The 20495-nt window shown below is 38.6% G+C and overlaps 1 protein-coding gene across 2 annotated transcripts in view; it reads right to left on the reverse strand.

Moving 5' to 3' along the window:
* Positions 1 to 9393: 9393 nt before the first annotated feature.
* The window catches only part of LOC108424879 (E3 ubiquitin-protein ligase rnf213-alpha-like), a 47045-nt gene continuing 35943 nt past the window's right edge, over positions 9394 to 20495 (reverse strand). For both annotated transcript variants that reach the window (XM_017693155.2, XM_017693154.2), the window contains exons 51-66: positions 20377 to 20449; positions 20205 to 20239; positions 19181 to 19281; positions 18919 to 19075; positions 18519 to 18699; positions 17524 to 17618; positions 17031 to 17282; positions 16602 to 16734; positions 16427 to 16507; positions 15929 to 16109; positions 15242 to 15443; positions 12662 to 12739; positions 12340 to 12537; positions 10495 to 10584; positions 10204 to 10382; positions 9394 to 10088 (exon numbers count right to left, since the gene is read on the reverse strand). In XM_017693155.2, coding sequence (XP_017548644.2) covers positions 9944 to 10088; positions 10204 to 10382; positions 10495 to 10584; positions 12340 to 12537; positions 12662 to 12739; positions 15242 to 15443; positions 15929 to 16109; positions 16427 to 16507; positions 16602 to 16734; positions 17031 to 17282; positions 17524 to 17618; positions 18519 to 18699; positions 18919 to 19075; positions 19181 to 19281; positions 20205 to 20239; positions 20377 to 20449 — 2181 coding nt within the window. In that variant the 3' untranslated portion in view covers positions 9394 to 9943. The remainder of the gene's footprint in view (positions 10089 to 10203; positions 10383 to 10494; positions 10585 to 12339; positions 12538 to 12661; positions 12740 to 15241; positions 15444 to 15928; positions 16110 to 16426; positions 16508 to 16601; positions 16735 to 17030; positions 17283 to 17523; positions 17619 to 18518; positions 18700 to 18918; positions 19076 to 19180; positions 19282 to 20204; positions 20240 to 20376; positions 20450 to 20495) is intronic.

A 20495-nucleotide genomic window follows, 5' to 3' on the forward strand; every position in this document is an offset into this window, starting at 1 on the left:
GTTGGTGGATGGAGCGAGACATGATGTCCCAGATGTGCTCAATCGGATTCAGGTCTGGGGAACGGGCGGGCCAGTCCATAGCTTCAATGCCTTCATCTTGCAGGAACTGCTGACACACTCCAGCCACATGAGGTCTAGCAATGTCCTGCATTAGGAGGAACCCAGGGCCAACCGCACCAGCATATGGTCTCACAAAGGGGTCTGAGGATCTCATCTCAGTACCTAATGGCAGTCAGGCTACCTCTGGCGAGCACACGGAGGGCTGTGCGGCCCTCCAAAGAAATGCCACCCCACACCATTACTGACCCACTGCCAAACCGGTCATGCTGAAGGATGTTGCAGGCAGCAGATCGCTCTCCACGGCGTCTCCAGACTCTGTCACGTCTGTCACATGTCCTCAGTGTGAACCTGCTTTCATCTGTGAAGAGCACAGGGTGCCAGTGGCGAATTTGCCAATCCTGGTGTTCTCTGGCAAATGCCAAGCATCCTGCACGGTGTTGGGTTGTGAGCACAACCCCCATCTGTGGACGTTGGGCCCTCATACCATCCTCATGGAGTCGGTTTCTAACCGTTTGTGCAGACACATGCACATTTGTGGCCTGCTGGAGGTCATTTTGCAGGGCTCTGGCAGTGCTCCTCCTGTTCCTCCTTGCACAAAGGCAGAGGTAGCAGTCCTGCTGCTGGGTTGTTGCTCTCCTACGGCCTCCTCCACATCTCCTGGTGTACTGGCCCGTCTCCTGGTAGCGCCTCCAGCCTCTGGACACTACGCTGACAGACACAGCAAACCTTCTTGCCACAGCTCGCATTGATGTGCCATCCTGGATGAGCTGCACTACCTGAGCCTCTTGTGTGGGTTGTAGAGTCCATCTCATGCTACCATGAGTGTGAAAGCACCACCAACATTCAAACGTGACCAAAACATCAGCCAGAAAGCAGAAAGGTACTGAGAAGTGGTCTGTGGTCCCCACCTGCAGAACCACTCCTTTATTGAGTGTGTCTTGCTAATTGGCAATAAGTTCCACCTGTTGTCTATTCCATTTGCACAACAGCAGTGAAATTGATTGTCAATCAGTGTTGCTTCCTAAGTGGACAGTTTGATTTCACAGAAGTTTGATTTACTTGGAGATATATTGTGTTGTTTAAGTGTTCCCTTTATTTTTTTGAGCAGTGTATATATGTATATATATATATATATATATAATGTGTGTGTGTGTGTATGTATAGGGAGAGGAGTAGCTCACTTTGCACCAGAGTGCAAGTGGTAGCCACTTTTTTCTTGAGTTTTAGCAAGTATATATTATCTGGAAGAGAGCCTAGGCTAACACGTGTTTGTGGCATAACTGGATTAATCTTCAATTACAGAACGTAGATAGAAAATGGAGAGGGGAGATTAGATGACTTTGTGGGACAGAAGTGTTCAACAGGGAACAGATGCCATATGTCTTTTCTCGTCCTGATTTCTCTTCCTCCCCTGTGACTCAGCGATGCCACTGATTGGCCAGGCTTGGTGGAACAGGCTTGAGCATCAGAACCTCGCCCACAAACCTCGATGGGCGTCCAGCTCCACCTGTCACCCCGTCTGGTGTCGCCCTTGCCAGCTAACCACCCACCCACCAGGGACCAATGTGTCTGCCAAGCTTATAGTTACAGATACGTTTGCTCAGAGTGCTGGAGTTGCAGGACCCTGTCAGACTTTCAGATTGGGGTCTATATTCATAACGCTTCTCAGATTATGATCATTTTTATGATGACCTTACTGACAGGAACATATTAGCAAACTTAAAAGGTTTACTCACGCATTCCTTGTCAGGACATGAGGTCATACATATCACTATAGCTGTTATCTACAAAACAGTAACTGATAAACCTGCTATCACCCTGTCTTCTCCCTGCTCCTCATTCCGTTCTGTCAGTCCTATCTTTGTTCGTCAAAAAAGGAGGTCTTTAAGCTTAAAGAAGAAGCTGCCCAGAACTCCAGCCTCGGTTGTGAGAGTTCTCTCACCTTCTACAGTCATGCAATCACTTCTCATTCTAAATCCATACACTCTTTGACAATAGTGGATAGTACAATTATGGACCATTTAAAAAGGTTCTTTAAATAATTGTATACAACTAGTTTTCTGACAATGGCAAATCAAAAAGTTTTAAAACCTCCCAAGTATCTCCAAAAAGGCAACTTGACAATACAAGGCAAAATTTTCTTTAATTTTAATGAAAGTTCATTATAAGCTATTTGAGAGTTTCTATTGATCCATTCGGCATCACATTTTCACACAAAGGGCAGATGTTGTGCTTAATGCGTAATAATGTAAAACTTGAAACATTTATTTAATTAACTTTAATTAATAAGTAACTTAAAATAAATATTTTTTTTCTTACAGTTAGAAAAAATGAAGCATGTATCCTTTGTAGAAAGCACTTTACCTTGGCAGGTCCAGGAAAGACATCTTATCCCTGTTTTCTCTGCTTTTCCTACAACAGAATTGATATTTTTATCCTGAAAATGTCTGAAAAACAAACACACTCAGCTGTGGTGAACTCTTTGAGTTGGATTCTCTAGGGTAACGCACTGTGCTGCACTGTCCCAAACGCAGCGCCACTGCCGTTGAAACTGTCAGCGGCTAATTGGCCTGGATCTGCTGCAACACGTGTGGGTGTCCTTCACTGCTGTCGTTCAGCAGCTACTGCTCTTGGAGACCAGGGAGAGAAAAAAAAAACAAAGAAATGAGAAGGAAGGAAAAGAGATAAAGATCTGTTTCACTCCCTTCCATATAAGCAGGGTGTGGGCAATCTCCTGAGCACCACAGTGTGCATTGGTGGGAATACAAACCGTGAATAGGTCATATAGTCTAATAGGCTGATTATCACGGGTGCCAGTCTCATTATCACTCCAATCAGAACTGAACCACAGTGGCATATGTTCAATACAAGGACAATGTCATCACAGCTGGGCCACATGGCTGAAACACTCTTTGATCCACAGGACAGAGCCAGACATTCGTATTATTTAGAACAACCTGATTTAGCTGTCTGAAAGCAAAAATGACACCAATTTACCGCATACTTTCCAGGCAGTTCTATGAGAGCACAGTTTCAGAATTTATTAATCTCTGCTTTTTTGTTTTTATTAGCCTTTTAAATATTGTGCCAGCTTTTTGGGAATTAGGTTGTATGTCTATAAATTCTCTGAATTCAAATAGATCATAAGGTAATGCTTGTAAATATCTAAAGTCTGTATACTTAATTGATTTTTATATATAATTTTCAACAAAATCTGAAAATTTCAGTTTATAAGATGGAATAGACCATCTACGTTGTCATTTCACTTCTTTTCAATTCATTACTATTGGCTGTCTAATATTTCTGCTTATGCATGAACGACTTTGTCTACAAAAGCCAAAACATGCTCTTACAGAACACATAAAAAATAATTAAAGACCTGAAGAGGCCTAAGTTAAATATACCCCTGTGACTCATGTTTTCACTTACAGCAAAGGATGATAACAAACAGAGTGGCAAATATCACCCAATATTTGGGCCAGATCCAGCAAAAAGGCCAGACAGTAAGAGATGACAAATAAACAGCAGGGAATGACAGCAATGGAGACACCAGGTGCTGCCACCTGCTTCTGGCTAGAAGATAAGCAGAGGTTTTAGAGAGAAAACAGAGGGACACCTATCAATTTATCGACAAGGAAAATTGCTTTAGAAACAAGGGATCACGAGAGGGGGCTACATATTTAAATCCACTCTTAAAATAAATGTATTCCCTAAAGAACCATTAAACAGATTGTTCTTTAAAATAATACTGTAACTCAGTCTCTGCCTGCTGCATCCATAGCATGTGGTTGATTAACATGGGCAATAATTTAAATGTTTCCTACACTTAAAGTGTTGTCCAAAAGTCCGAGACCACCTTGCATTTCTTTTATTTTCAGTCAGTACTGCAATTAAAGTGCTCATAACATGGAAAACCATTTTTGGAGGCCAATGATATTATTGCCTGTGGCAATCGACCATATGTTGCATATGCTAAAGCTGCATCAGCTGATTTGGTTGAAAACACTGAAGTATTCTTTTAAAGAACCATCAGTTGAAAAGTTACTGAAGTGGTTCCTTCTTTAGTATCACTGCAAAGAACCCTTGTTGCAACTTTATTTAAGTGTATAATATGTTTTAACAGCTGCTCCCACATAACTTTTTGGTTATGAACAATATTTTATGAGAATATGTCAGGTCTACCCACACAGCCCTTTGCCTGATAATTACAGTGGCCTTAGAGACATTAATTACAGTTCGGAGAAACTCAATATCATTATTGCTTTTAATTACAGCACACTTAAACTTTGGAGACTGCAATTAGTGCCTTCAACAATCGAAAACACATGAAACCTGCATTTCTGTGAGGGAATAAACCAGGCAAGCAATTTTACAAGACATTACAGGCTACATATGATGAAACTTTTTTTTAATCAAGCCTTTAGGTGGCACTGATTAGATGAGACCTAGGCACCATGTGGCGATCATGTTTGAATCTTTGGTACTTCAATAAAGCTAGCTCAGTCTGGTTTGGACTGGAAAAGTCAGGTAAAATATACATTCTATTGAATTAGTTCCCTGTGATCCCACAGTAAAAAAAAACAGCTTTTTGATGGAATTATGTTATGATTTATTGTTAAGCCCAAGGCATTAACTGAGATAGTAATAAGCTAAATATATATAAATTCATGAGGCTTTCTTTTGGGAGGTAGCTGTCCTAAACCCTAACCTCTAAATTCCAACTTGTGAATATAACATTAACAATATAACACTAATATTTCTGTTTTTAAAAATATAATTCTGACTTATTTTAAGGTGAAGCTGAAACATTTAGATTCATCATGAATTTAAATTTTTAAATAATAATGACAAAAAAAAAGTTTAAAAATTGAGGTCCCATACAGTTTTCATGTCACTACCAAACAAAGAGTTTCAGTCTATATGTGGAGCCTTGTGTTAGCCACACCCCTGCATTTTAGAGCAGACGTGAGACTGCATCCCATGGCCACATGGTGAGCAGTTAGGTCCCATTGATTTGAAGCAAATGTGTCCCAAAATCTGACCATTCGTACCATTAAGAATTGTCACTACTGAAACACCTTAACAACTAAATCATTCTTGTTTTTTTTTTTTTGTTTGTTTTGTTTTTTTAATATTGATTCTATGTGTGTACAACTGTTGCAAATTGATTTGCTTGGCATGTTCTGGCTAGTGTTTTTGAGTTCTGCTCAAAATGGGCTAAAATTGCCACTACTCACTCACTACAACAATCACTACTAAAACATTTGTTAAAGTTTCAGAAGCATTATTATTGTATGAAATGTTCAATCATTTATTTTAATAAAATAAACATAAGATTGAAAAAAGTAAAATATCCTTCCCACAGTCCTGTGATTCACAGTCTTTTTTTAGGGTCTTAGGCATGGTCTCAGAGCTTTTCAACACCTTTTCTTCCTCATGGAAATGATTGTTTTGCCGCATGCACGATCCTGCATACATTCAGGTCACACATATTCAGTACTGAGAGTGAGAAAAATGACTGATTACCACTATTAGTGTACGTTTTCTTTTGGCACATGCTTTTGCCTCAGGTGTTCCTCTGCTCAAGAAATGAAGAATTAAAATGTCAATGTTTTTTTATTGTGCTTTATGAAGGATCAAAAGAAAAGTTAAATTTCTATCAAATATTTTGCTGCTGTAGCTAACAAGTAGTTGAAACATATTGGAACAGTTAGTATTGTGCAAACTATGTGCCTGTATTGTTCCAAACTGGCTGCAAGCTACATCGAGTTGTTCAGTAACTGCAAATAAATGTATTATGCGGTTTCTAAAATTGTGTGACAAGCAGTTATCTATAAAAATGGACTGAATAACTTAAAAATAGTGAAGCAATCATCTTAAGGCCTGGATACTTCTGTCCATTTTTAGAAATAACAGTATGTCATTCAGTGTTAGCAAGTTTTGAGAAAAATGCATTCATTTACTTCTTTGTTTAACTGTTGCTTTAAAGCAACTGCATTCTCGATACAATAAATGATTTAAATATTTCTTATTTTCTAGATGTTTTATGTTCATATTTTCAGTTAAATTTTTTTTTTAAAGGCCATGGCATGAAGTTTGATTTTATGTTAGGTTTATGTCTTCTTCTCTGGGTTTCATAGCTGGTTGCAAAAGTAGAAATCCAATTACTGCCTGACTCATGTAGATCTAGAGTTTCTCTTTATCTGATTACTCAAGTGTATATAAACATGTTGACTGGATTAGTGTCAAAATCTGATTTTCTGCAGTTAATGGATTATTCAGTGCATGTAAACACACTGATAGATGAAAATACAAAATCATGAATTGTGTCAAACTGATGAGGCTGAGGATTGTAATCCTGTGCTGCAGAATATTTCATAACAGGACAAACAATATTAAATGAAGGAATGGAATGTTAGAATGCCTCTGTGTTTGGTAAGATATCTGCCAGTCAAAGTACTGATTCAGATCACTCTAAATAACTACAAATGATAATGATTATGATTGTGGAAGACCTTCATGGAGCATGTGCTTGCTTCTATGCCATGCTCAGACAGAGGCATTTCTCATCTTTACTGAGCTGTTTTCAAGCATCACCTTCAACCCACAGCTGAGAGTCAGGCTGCATAATAGCCACCATCAATCAATTCGGGGTCATCATGGTGTGCTTTGGGAGGATTCGATGCCGTATGGACACAAATAAAGTTGTCTTCTTTTAATAGTGCTTGCAAAGCACATCAGAAAGGCTACAAATGTGCCACCTTTTTACGGCGCTTGCAATAAGTGCACCACAAATAGCATTCTCTTTCAAGTGAATATCTCCCATCAACGTCTTGCATGGACTGAGAAAAAATATCAAACTGACCAGCACGGACAGTGCTGAAGCTTTTCAAATGACATGTGCCTTTATTCACAGAGAACATGTTCACTTGCAGACCTGAGGACACTGAATATTAAAGGTTTTCCTATTCATTTGTAATGTAGGGTTTATATTATCATACAAGAAAAGGTGCTGCAGCAATCCATAACTGATAATTAATGTCTTTACTTTTATTTTTCAAGGGGTTTGGTTGCTAACAAAGAAATAAGAGCATGTGTTCCTGCTTCCCTTGCTAAAAATATATTTATGTGTACAAGAGTGTTAATAATAAGCTTTTTTATATGGACAGAATATGACACTCATTTGCATGTTCTTTTATCCTCTATGATAGCAGCTGTCAAATTGAACTTGTATGTTCAACTAGGCATGATGAAAGGCGAATTATGGGTAGCTATGGTGATGGTTCTGGTAATACCATCCATCCATCCATCCCTCCATCCATGGATGGATGGATGGATGGATGGATGGATGGATGGATATGGTGATGGTTCTGGTAATACCTTATTGACCCCTAAAAAGGAATCATCATCTCTGGCATAACAGATACAGGCAAAGAGGAGACCCACATTTGCACATACTCACAGGTGGCAGGATGAACTGGGGACATTGCAATCAAGCGGCGTAATCACATCGTGGCAGGATGGGCTAATTTTGCATGACTGAAAAGATTCCATCTTCCTTGCTGGCTTCTATGCATTTTTGTGTTCCACATGTGCTAAAGAAGCATTATATTTTTGTGCCTGCTGAAGCAGTGGAGCTCAAACAGCAGCTTTGTCCTGGTTCACCTTGTGAACTCAGCTTACAGGTGCCATTACTCTCACGCTCACATGTGTGTGGTGCAGATGGTATCTTAATGTGCTAGTATTAACCTATTAGAGATCTGTTATCAAGGTAGCAGATTAAATAGATGGCCAATAACTTTTAAAGCGAGTGAATAGCATGATAATTATGTTTATGAAAATAATTGCATTCTTATTAGTACAGATGATGGAGAATTGCAAGAGAAATAATTTATAATGTCATAACCAGGATGATACACACAGAATGATTGATAACACTTCACTGTGGGGCTACTTGGCACCTACACAAACCCTTGATGACGAGTCCTATACAAACATTTATAAATACAACTCCTTTGGATATCATTTGTCATTAAAGTGCCTTTCATATCAAGTTGAGATACCATCTACACTATTTGACCAAATGTATGTACGTACTATGAGAGGTCGCTGGACATCCCATTACAAACCACAGACATTATTATGGAGTTGAAGTCAGGGCTCTGTGCAGGCCACTGGAGTTCCTTCACAATTCATCAGATCATGTCTTTAATGATCTCAGTTTGTGCAGGGGGTGCAGTCATGGAACAGGAAAGGGCCTTCTCCAAACTGTTTCCACAAAGTTGGAAGCTGGAACTAAGGGGCCTAGAAAAACAGCCCCAGTCCATTATCGCTCCTCCACCAAACTTTACTGTTAGCACAATGCATTCCAGTAGGCAGTGTGCTTCCTGCATCCACCAAACCCAGATTTGTCCATCACACTGCCAGATAATAAAGCATAATTATTCACTCCAGAGTCTAGTGGCAGTGTGCTTTACACCACTCCAGCCAATGCTAAATATGTCATAGTGTTCTTGGGCTTGTGAGCAGCTGCATGGCAGTTTGGAACTAACAATAATAAGTTTGGAACAGTTTGTAGTAAGTGATGCAACAGAGGATAGGTTTTTATGTACTACGCACTATGGCTCTCAATGGTCCTGCTCTGTGAGTTTGCATAGTCTACCGCTTAATTGCCGAGTTGTTGCTCCTAGACTCGTTCATTCCACTACAATAGCCCTTACAGTGGACTGGGGCAGATCTTATGAATTTACAATAGCCCTTACAGTGGACTGGGGCAGATAGCCTTATGAACACTACCTGCAGTAAAGTGCTGCTGAATGGTTTAGCTTAGTATTTCACTAATTGACCATTCTTACTGAATGTGCTGTGATTATCACTGAGAACAGATAGGTGACACACTCTAAAGGCTAGAGTGTCCAAAGCAATTTCTGATGATGCTTTAACCTCAGCTCATAATGAAAGGAGATGCGTTATGATTTTGTTGTACAAAGAAGTTTATTCTCAGTCTGTGTCTAGGAAACCACCTATGTCTTTATAAACTGTTACCTTGGACACAGAAAGGAGGGTAAAAACACATATCAGTGTGATGTCAGTCTAATGCAGACATGCTAGACAAAGCTCCCTTCAGTGTGGTCTGACAGGACATCTGTGGTGAAGCTTTTGTTTTGGCCATGTGGTGACTCATCCTGCCTCACAGAAGACCCTGAGCAGAGGGGCAACAGACAGCACCCAGGCCCGCATTGTGTGTAGACAATTGTCTCTTTTGGTGCCCTGAGGAACACAGATTCTAAAGGAGTCCTTGATTTGCTATAAAGGAAGAAAGGAGTCCACATATACTTTCTTTGCACAACTTTCATTAATATGAAAAAATGCATTTCAGTTTATTGATCTGGAATGATGAGGATAACATTAAAGAGCCAGGCAAATCACTCATAAATACACAGATTAAATGGACATGGTAATGTTTATAAAGGTGATAGAATCCGTGCTCAAAAGCCCACAGCTCCATCCAGTGGTATAAATGCACATCAAACATAAAATTTCTCTGCCTGCTCTTCAATAATTCTCAGAGTAGCTATTTCGATGGCTATGAAATCACTGAAATGAAAGAATCCAAAACTTTTGCAAAAAGTCAAATCAAACACAAAAAAAACCCATACACACATATATAAAGAGAAAGATTTTTTTGGAACAAATACAAAATATACACTGTTCCCTGGGGTCAGTTTTTCATACAGAAAACAATAACAAATTATAAAAAGAAAAAAGATAAATCTTATGTTAAAGTGCACATAATCTGAAAAGTTATGCCTGATTGGGCTGTGCATAAAACCACAGTTGATCTTAAATGGAATGTCATTATTGTGTCTTTATCTTTGGTCCTTTATCTTTGCTGTTTGTGGGTCACAGTAAACTTCCAGGTTTCCACCAGCTGGGACAACTGGACCTGGTCTGGGAACGCCTCCTCCACATCTAGAGGAACATCTAGATTTTTGCGTTCCATGTAGGAGGCCAGGGTTTCTTTAAGGCTGATAAGCAAGAAATAAAAAGGGAACAAGTTAAGAATTGCAAGCATCATGAACCAAAACATCATGTTGAAGGCCATGTTCGGTAAACTCTTCTCCATTTAGCTTCCATTCTCACCTCCAGTCTGGTCTGAAGGTATCTGAAGCTCGCTGGCTCTTCAGCTTCAACATCAGGAACTCGTGCATTTCAAGCAGCCAGGTGTCCACACTGCACTTAGACAGAAAGCCAGTCAGCAGATTTTTCTCCTCTTCCCCTAGTGCATGCTGGTACTCTGCTGGGATTCCTGAAAATGGGTCCTGAGACAGGAATGGTCACAATAAAAGTGAATGCATGAACACAAATTATTTGATGTATGAGCCAGCTGGTATTTCAAAACTTCTGCTGTTGTATTATAGAGGTATTCATTACCCTTTTAAGGCGAAGCATATGCTCAGACTTGAGGGAGGTGAGCAGTTGCCACAAAGCAACACAGTGCTTCAGACAGCATCTGCCCAGAATCTTCAGACATCATGCAGGATTAGATAACAGCAACATAAAACACAATATAACCCATTAAATACCCAGAAATATTCATAAAATAATTTCTAATTACACCAATTTTAACCATAATGAATAAAACCCAATAATAACACTGAAATACTCTTGGCCAATTTGACAGTATTATTCTGACAAAAGCTTTTATTTTTATATTCAGATGGCCACTGTCAACTTTACCAACTTGAACTTATAAGTGAATCCCACATATTTTTCAGAAATTCAATCTATGAGATGTTAACAAATTCATTCAGAGTGAAATGAAATCGCATTGTAAAGAAACTGACTCAGTAGTGGTGGATGGAACCAGGGAAACATGTACAATGTAAACATAGCTTTCTCTCTGCTCTACTTAATGTACAGTGAGCTAATACATGTCTTCAAAAATTGTATATTTCATGTTGATGAAGATAAAATAGAGGTAAATCTGAATACTACTTTTCCTACATGCCTATCTTTGCCATGAATCAATTTTAGGCACATGTTTACATTTACAGCATTTGGCTGATGCTCTTATCCAGAGCAACTTACGGTTTGATCATTTTACACAGGTAGGCCAAAGTGGTGTTAGGAGTCTTGCCCAAGGACCCTTATTGGTATAGTGTAGGGTGCTTGCCCTGGTGGGGGATTGAACCCCCGTCTACAGCGTAGAAGGCAGAGGTGTTAACCACTACACTAACCAACCATCCAATTTTAGAAAATACATTTTAGGCCAAAACGTTATCTACAAACAATGCATTGCAAACAATGTTTCAGGTATCAGGCTAACCATTTCATAAAATAGTTGTAGCTTTTACAGGCATTAAACTCTTTAAATGTCTGGTTCTTATCACCACTGCTATGGACTGTTGTGTATCGTAAAGTTTCTCTAGAATAGTACATTTTACATCAAACCACTCTGAATGACGTTGTTCACCATCTTAACCATTTAGCTGTGCAGACATTTTGAAAAATCAGTGAAATTCTCTTTTAATTGTATGCTAATGTTAGGTGATATGAAAGAAGAAAACATCTACATTATCTCACATTAAAAGTTAAGGCAGTTTTTATCTCACATTAAATGTTAAGGCACTATGGACTGTGACAATATACTTTATAAACATTAATTCTCATTAACTGGATTTCTATTATAGATGTATTTGTAAGTACATATCAAATTATTTATCACGCTTAATTATAATACATGCACATTTTACATTTACAGTGCTTTAACTGTATGTCACAATGTTAATGGTTAAGAATTCAAATTGTAGCACTTCATGCACAGGTAGCAATTATATAATTATTAACTCTTGTTAGCAAACTATTTGATAACGATTAAGATTCTGTTTATATGGGGGCCTGTTAGTATCAAGTGTTAACTTTGTATATTGGCAGCCTGTTAATTTCCTTGCTCCATGCTCAATGAGACATAGTTGGATCAAAACAACCATTATCAGTGCATTTTTGGCAAAAAGACCAAATACAAATGTGAGTATTTGAGAATGCACAAGAACAGATTCAAATAAAAAATAAAAATAAATAAACCAAATAATTTTTTTCCTCACTGTAGAATTGTCTCCATCATGTGGCTAAAAATGCATGTTTTAGACATATTTATTTCAATGAAACACCTCTTTTTTTTCAAACATCAATGATGATACTGTCAATCAGAATGCTTTGAAAAGCCCTGTAGATACTCATGAACAATGAATATACCACATCCTAATGCGGACTGACCTTCAGGATATGAGGAGCAGTGTGGCTGCCCATTTGCAATTTCTCCTCCAGATACTTCTCCAGAGGCATGTTTTCATCTTCTCCAGTCATGGACAGGAAGCCCAGAGTGACCTCAAGGGCCTCCAGTGACTCACAGACGTCACTGAGAGACTGCAGCTCTGTCACGAGCGCAGAGGAGCTCAGAGAAGTCAGGGGCTCCTAACAAACACACATACATCCCCACATCTCAGTGCTTTTATTTAAAAGTAAAACTGATTTGACAAGCATTGGAGAATAGCATGACTCTACAGTTGATGTGGACGCTGCTATTACAGTTTCTTACCTGAGCCACTTTTTCTCTTATGTCTTTGAAAATGTTTTCATAATTTCTGTCTTGTCTGCGGACTAGAGTTGGGATTCCCTGTAATGAAAAGTAAGATTTATTCTTAAACCAAATACTCATGACAGTGTAAAGTGGCAGGCAATGATACATTGTTTGTAGTGGTCTTTGTGTAACTGTATGTGACTGGACTACCAGCGGTGTAAGTAATGAATTACATTTACTCTCGTTACTGTAATGAAGTAGTTTTCCCTTTAATAGTATTTTTTTGAGTAGAATTAAATCATAGTACTTTTACTCTTACTTGAGTTAATTTTTTATTAAATACTTTTACTTTGCTTTTCATTTTCATAACATTACAGAGTAAAAATAAATTATGACTGAATCAGCTCAGACACCAATACGAATGACACTTGGTTAAATTTAAAAGATTCACTGATCAAAAAACAGCTGGTCCAACAGGAAGAACATTACAGAGATGTCCAGTTTAGTGGAGAAGGAGAAGAACTTGACCAGCACACACGAGGAATAGACCATTATTATCAGCAGCCAAACATGAAACCTGCTGAGATTTGGTCTCACAACTCCACTCCAGCCTGAGGCAGCGTTAGCTGAGCTAGCTGATCCAAGCTGAACAGGTGCCGTGTTTACGGGTTTCTTCTTTATAATGATTCTGTTTATTAAACTTAAAATCTCTTGTGTATATTTTATTACAGTGCCTGTCAGCTGCTTTAGTTAACAGGTGTCTCCCACAGCACACAGTTTACCCATTTAAAATACAGCCTAATTTAGCTTCTGTTTTAGAGATACAAGAAATCTAGTCTAATACAGGTTCTTCATCATCTCTTGACAGTGATTCTGTCGTGCTGTCATTCTTTTAGCTGACTGGCCTGATCTGATCCCTTCCCATGTCCCCACTTCCACTCCCTCTCTCTCTCCCTCTTTCTCTCTCTTCCTTTCTCTGTCTTTCTCTCTCTCTCTCTCTTCCTCTTTCTGTCTCTCTCTCTCTCCTTCTCTCTCTTCCTCTCTCTGTTCCTCTTTCTCTCTTCCTCTTTCTCTCTCTCCTTTAATAGTATTTTTTTGAGTAGAATTAAATCATAGTACTTTTACTCTTACTTGAGTTAATTTTTTATTAAATACTTTTACTTTGCTTTTCATTTTCATAACATTACAGAGTAAAAATAAATTATGACTGAATCAGCTCAGACACCAATACGAATGACACTTGGTTAAATTTAAAAGATTCACTGATCAAAAAACAGCTGGTCCAACAGGAAGAACATTACAGAGATGTCCAGTTTAGTGGAGAAGGAGAAGAACTTGACCAGCACACACGAGGAATAGACCATTATTATCAGCAGCCAAACATGAAACCTGCTGAGATTTGGTCTCACAACTCCACTCCAGCCTGAGGCAGCGTTAGCTGAGCTAGCTGATCCAAGCTGAACAGGTGCCGTGTTTACGGGTTTCTTCTTTATAATGATTCTGTTTATTAAACTTAAAATCTCTTGTGTATATTTTATTACAGTGCCTGTCAGCTGCTTTAGTTAACAGGTGTCTCCCACAGCACACAGTTTACCCATTTAAAATACAGCCTAATTTAGCTTCTGTTTTAGAGATACAAGAAATCTAGTCTAATACAGGTTCTTCATCATCTCTTGACAGTGATTCTGTCGTGCTGTCATTCTTTTAGCTGACTGGCCTGATCTGATCCCTTCCCATGTCCCCACTTCCACTCCCTCTCTCTCTCCCTCTTTCTCTCTCTTCCTTTCTCTGTCTTTCTCTCTCTCTCTCTCTTCCTCTTTCTGTCTCTCTCTCTCTCCTTCTCTCTCTTCCTCTCTCTGTTCCTCTTTCTCTCTTCCTCTTTCTCTCTCTCTTCTTCTCTCTCTGTCTCTCTCTTCCTCCCCCTTCTCTCTTTTTGTCTCTCTCTTCCTCTCGCTCTCTCTTCTCTTTCTTTCTTTTTCCTCTTAAATGAACTTAATTAAACAGTAACAGCCTCTGCACCATCTTTCAGGGATTCTAAAGTACTTTATGTATTCATCTAACCATGAAATGTATGTAGTTTAATTTAAACCTTGTTCCTTACACAGCTCACATGAAAGTGTGTAGATGTGCACTTGCAGAGTGAACTGTGATCAGTCTCAGCTCTCAGAACTTCATCTTTAGTTTTTTCTGTACAGATTATAAGTGATGTAGCCGAGTCAGCTCACAAATACGTTCAGGTTGTGACAGTAGAAATACAAAAAAGTAACTAAATCATTCAGTACTTTTGTTTTTTTAATGAACTACTCATTTACTCTTCCTTGAGTAATTTTATATACAAATACTTTTACTTGTACTTGAATAAATTATCACTAAATTATCACTACAGTACTTGTACTTGATCAGTACTCTTTACACCCCTGTGGACTACGATACACAGACTATGAGCATTTATCATGCAAAAAACTTGGCAGAAGACAATACAAAACTGACCCCTAAATCAGGACTCATGGTGCACTTGAATGGACCTTGTCAACTTGGAAAATCAAGTCGCCACACTACCAGTTGTTTGCATTGTATTGGAAACTGATTTTCACTTACAGTCAGTGTGATGCAGGGTTTGCCTTGTAAGAAGCGTGTGAGGATCTGCTGCTGGATCTTGGGCAGATCATACTCAGACATAGTCTCCCGGCCACGCTCCACACTGTACTGGCAGTTCGCCAGCACCAGGGGGAGCAGGTCTCGGTCCACCTCGTACTGGATCACATGCAGCTCGCTCACTTCAGCCAGGCTTACCATGTAGCTGATTAATGGCACACGACAGAGAGCACATTCAGTTTTGCATCAACACGCTATTCTTTCAAATTTTAGCACACCCATGTTCTTTGAATTGAAATGCATTGTAATGACTGTTTTCTCTCAGTATTTCAACACATTAAACACATTAAACTCATAGAAACCAACACAGTAAACTTGGAGTCTTGCTACTTGACTTATATTTACTTGCCTTACTGTCATTTTTCTTATATACTACTACAAAAAGTGTATTAACCCTTAAACTGTAAGAGTCCTTATAGAGAATCACAGAGCAGTTCCTTTCACAGCAATTACTAAATAATTTATAGCGGTTGCTGAATAGTAAGTCTTCAAATGAATAGCTGAATAATAAACATGTAGTTTAAAAATAAATATTAATATTAAAACTAAACAAAGTGTTGCTGCATTTTAAAATCATCACATTCTGCGCAGATAGAAGGTAAGGTGTTCCAGTATCTTATATGTCACCACCTGCTGTCCTCTCCTGTGTGTTTGCCTGCTGCGCTGACCAATTGGTTATGCAGAGAGACCAGGTAGCTGAGCAGGGCAGTAGCACACAGTCCTGGCCCCTGCCTCCGAGGAACCAGCACTTGCAGCTCACTGCCCTCATCCAGATCCACACTGCAGTAATCTTCTGGCACATTCACCTCATCTGCACAGCCACACACACACACAGTTTATCACAATTCTGTCATTACCTACATGACATATAAAACTAGGAAGACATGCAGGTTTGCTGGTTGATGCCAAATAAAATGGCTATTTTTGCTTTCTAGACCTTGTGATCACTGGTTCCTATAACCACCACAGTAAAGAAACCTGAATTTCTCTACAACAACACATCAAACCACTCTGAATGACTTTGAATGACTTTGTGTCCTGGTAACTGAATTATGCAGGCTGTTGGAATCTCAAAGTATTTTCCACTTATTTTCTTCGGTTGTATGTGTGTTATGTGATAATACTTACAAGTGGCCAAAGAAGTTCTTAGCTGGTTCCATGAACTCAGGAAGATGTGAATGCGCTTCTCATACCAGCTCTTTTGAGATGCTGTTGGCATACAACATGTTAACATTCACACAGCAGCAACATTTGACATTTCAGTCAAATTTGAGTCTAACATGAAGCACTATTTATTATTTACCTGAACTTTGTTTGTCAATGAAATCCCTAATTGTGCCACTGCACAAATCAGGGAGATTTTGAAACTTCTTAACCAGTTTTCTCTGCAAAGCCAGCATGTCTGGAAGGAATCTGACCAGTCTGAACTCTGCTTCCTTCACAGTAAAACAGAAAGAAACAAGACAAACTCTCTGTTCAGTCTGAATGCATAGTCTAATTCACTGATAGTGACAAACTTTGGAAAAAATAGGGCTAAAACAAAACTATGCATAACATCCATGAGCATGAGACATACAATAACGTGTTAAAGTCTTTGGCTCCCATGCCAACTGTTAAGTATGTCTTCTCAGTGAAAAAATACTATTAAACATTAAAATAAACGCAAATAAACCTGATTACAGTGAAATAAGACATATCATAAGACATCTACAGAAATCAAAATATAAATAACCTTCTGCAAGAACCTCCAGAGTAGAGGGAAGTTGTCTTTGCCATCATTCTGCTCAACGATGTGTGTGAGACTGAGTAAAGAGCCTTTCTCCCTGCAGCTCCACACAGCAGAGCTGTGGAGAACAGACTGCTGCGGCAGGGAGGACAGGAACACACGCGGGTCACCATACATCACCTTCAGGATGGGGTTAGAGGACACGCGGGAATCCCCCCTCATGCAAGTGGTCACCTTTTTCAGTTTATGCTCCAATTTCTGTTAAACAGACAAAAATCCTTTAAATCTGATGTAAAATTGTTTAAAGAGTAAACATAAAATTTCAATCAAAAGCAATTTCAGAACTTTCTTTGTACTCAAACTCTGCATGTGAGTCCACACTTTATTTTCTCACTCTTATAACTACAAAACTTACAAATAATTGATAATAGTTACTGAATAATAAGTCTTAGGATAAATAATTGAACAATAAGCAAAAGGATTAGTGGACTAGACTTACCTTCAGTTTGGATGTGATAACGTTATGAGCCAAGGTGGTCTCCCACGCATTCCTGGCCTCCTTAGTTGAGAGGGTGTTATCATAGCCAGCAGGCCCTAGAGTGACAATATTTATTTGCCACAGTGTTTATGCAGTCACAATGGCAATAGAGTGTTTCTATGACACTAAAAGCAGAAATGAGCATTTCACAGCAGCACTCAACAGAAATATGTTTATTTCAGTGTATTGAATTCACGTTGACACGTCCTGTCATGTCTAACAGTATTTTCCAAAAGTTAGTAACTTTAATGAAGGCATAGCTCTGCCCACACTTCACAGATTCATTCTGTGTCATATATCACTAAATTTGCTCGTTTTTTTTAGAATCTAAATCAAAACATCCAAACGTGATTATTTCCTTTGGTATTTTGGTAACATTCAAATAAATGGTGCATGTTACCTGAGATCTCACTGGCTGATGCCGTTCTGACCATTTATTTTTTTCCAAAATCAGCTTTGCTCTACATTCTGTACCAAAAATCTCAGCTCCTAGAAAACCTGCCTTCATGAAATTTCACATGTTCATCCCTATCTGTAATCGCTAAGGATTTTACAGAGCGAATACAAAAAATATTGCTCTTAGCTGGATTTACTATTTATTGGAGTTTTTTTGTTCTACTAAAAGACCTGTAAAATATTTTCTAACAATGATTTTATGATAATAACACAAAATATTTGTTCTTTGAAATTCTTTCCCCTTTAATTCTCAAACAATTGTGATTAACATTTTTGGTTTTTGAAAATGTGCAAATGTATTGAAATTAAGGTAGACATTGTTTTCATATATAAATTGAATATTTTTACATAATTTGCAATACAAAAAAAGTTAGGATATTAGTAATCAACTAGCAAAAATGGATTGTGATATGTATTGTTTTAAAAAATTATCCTCACATTTAGTGTCACGCCTTAAGCACTAAAACAGGGAAGCTAAAATAGTGTATCACAGGACTTACAGTTAACGCTCTTAGGAGGCTCCAGAGCCCAGCTGAGCATCAAATGAACAGTAGTAACTGTGTCATCCACTCCTTTTCCTACAGCCCGTCCTAGATGCTCCAAGTCCTTCACCAGATGCCGTATCAAAAACTCACAGGGGTCTTGCACTGGAGGCCGGATGATCTGTGCTATAAACTGGGACTGTGTTTTAAAGAGAAAGCAAAATGAGCTTTGTGACAGTTATTAATTATTAATATAAAAAAATTGCTGTTGTTCCTCAACCAGATCTAAATGACTTGTTTGATTAGGCATTAAAGCAAGTATATGCTAAAGTATGCAGGAAAGTATTCAGGTAGTCCAGAAACAGGGCTGGAAATAATGGCTATATGATAAAAACCTCAATCTGGATGCTGAACATACCTGAGCTTCTTCTGAAGAGCCCAGCAGCATGGTTAGATGGGTCATTATTCTGATCAATGTAAAAGGAGTTAGAGACAAGCTTTTGGTGTCCAGGGCATCTGGGTTATCTCTTCTTTGTGGGTCTCCTAGAATATGGCCCGTCTGGGTACGATCGCCCCTGTAAAATACATTTAATTTTTCCTCTTCATGTCTTAAAACATCCATCTTGAGTTGTTTTACATTTGTCATCATGAAAGCTTCATATTAGTTTCATTTGACTTACTGCTGTCTCACTTGATTGAAACCATGTACAGCCATATGATTCTGCCCTCCCACCACAGCCCCACACTCCAGACATCTGCCCTTCTGCATTGGCCTGCCACACTGTAGGAAATAGCACATTTTTGGTTTTTAAAAATATGCAAATGTATACATATTAAAGTAGTTAATCTCTCATCTAAATTGAATATTTTTACATTACTTTCAATACAAAAAATGTTTGTAAGAATATCAATAATCAACTGGCACTGTCATTGTGATATCCACTTTTTTTTCTTATAGAAAAAATTAAATAATTTTTCCAAGTGGGAAAAGTGTGGACACCCTTCTATTTGTAAAGTCTTTTTGCCTTTATGCTTTAATTGATTCGTTAGGATCTTGGCATTTAGGCAAAGTATCCTAAAGGCTGTCAGAACAGGCTTAACAGGCTTAACCTTAATGACTTCTGGTTTGAGTGTACGCTGTGTGCGTTGGGCTGCCGCTACTCGCCGGTGTTTTGTTTTGCTTTGCGATACTTTTTGGTGCATATACTCTCCAGTATCGGTGGACTTGTCTCTCTATGTTCAACAAAGTTTGGGAATGTAGTGTCGTCTCATCAACACGTTATCTATCTGGTGCTCTACAATGTGGGCGAGCCAGTTGTTTACCTGGTTTGCGATTGTTTGGATTGTCCTGTCGCTCTTCTGCGAACCTGCGACAGGTCTGTTCCAATACACCGCTGCTGAACTTCTCCGGCTTTTTTTTTTCTTATAACCCTACATTTTGTACAGTGTCCTTGAGTGTCGAGAAACGCGCTTTTAAATTAAATTTATTATTATTATTATTATTATTATTATTATTATAAAGTACTTACATTGTTTGGAATGTATTTTGGACTAAAACACGGCATTTTTTAAATGTCTGCATATTTTCACCATATGTATTTGTTCTTTCAGATATTGGTAAAGCCACTTAATGTGATCTCTAAAGAATGGCCTAGTGACTTCAAAGAATACAGTATGGCACTCAGTGAGAAAGCTGAGGCTTACCTTGTCAACAACACAAGGGTGACCATTGGGACAGGCTACAGGAAGGTAAGAAATAATACATATTGACATTCATCAGTTTAAACTCATTAGAAAACAGGACATGCAGTTGCTGAAACCATTTTAATGACATCACATGACACAAATGGTTAGAAATGTCTATTGCTTCACTTACTATACCACGTGTTGCCAAGAGCCTTTTGTGCTACAGCCAGCATGTCCTCAGGCATGGTGGGTATAAATGCTGCCTGTATGATGAGACAAAAAGCAAAAGCTCTGAATATGAATTAATGT

This window comes from Pygocentrus nattereri, chromosome 13, assembly GCF_015220715.1.
Source record: "Pygocentrus nattereri isolate fPygNat1 chromosome 13, fPygNat1.pri, whole genome shotgun sequence".
NCBI classification, from domain to species: domain Eukaryota; kingdom Metazoa; phylum Chordata; class Actinopteri; order Characiformes; family Serrasalmidae; genus Pygocentrus; species Pygocentrus nattereri.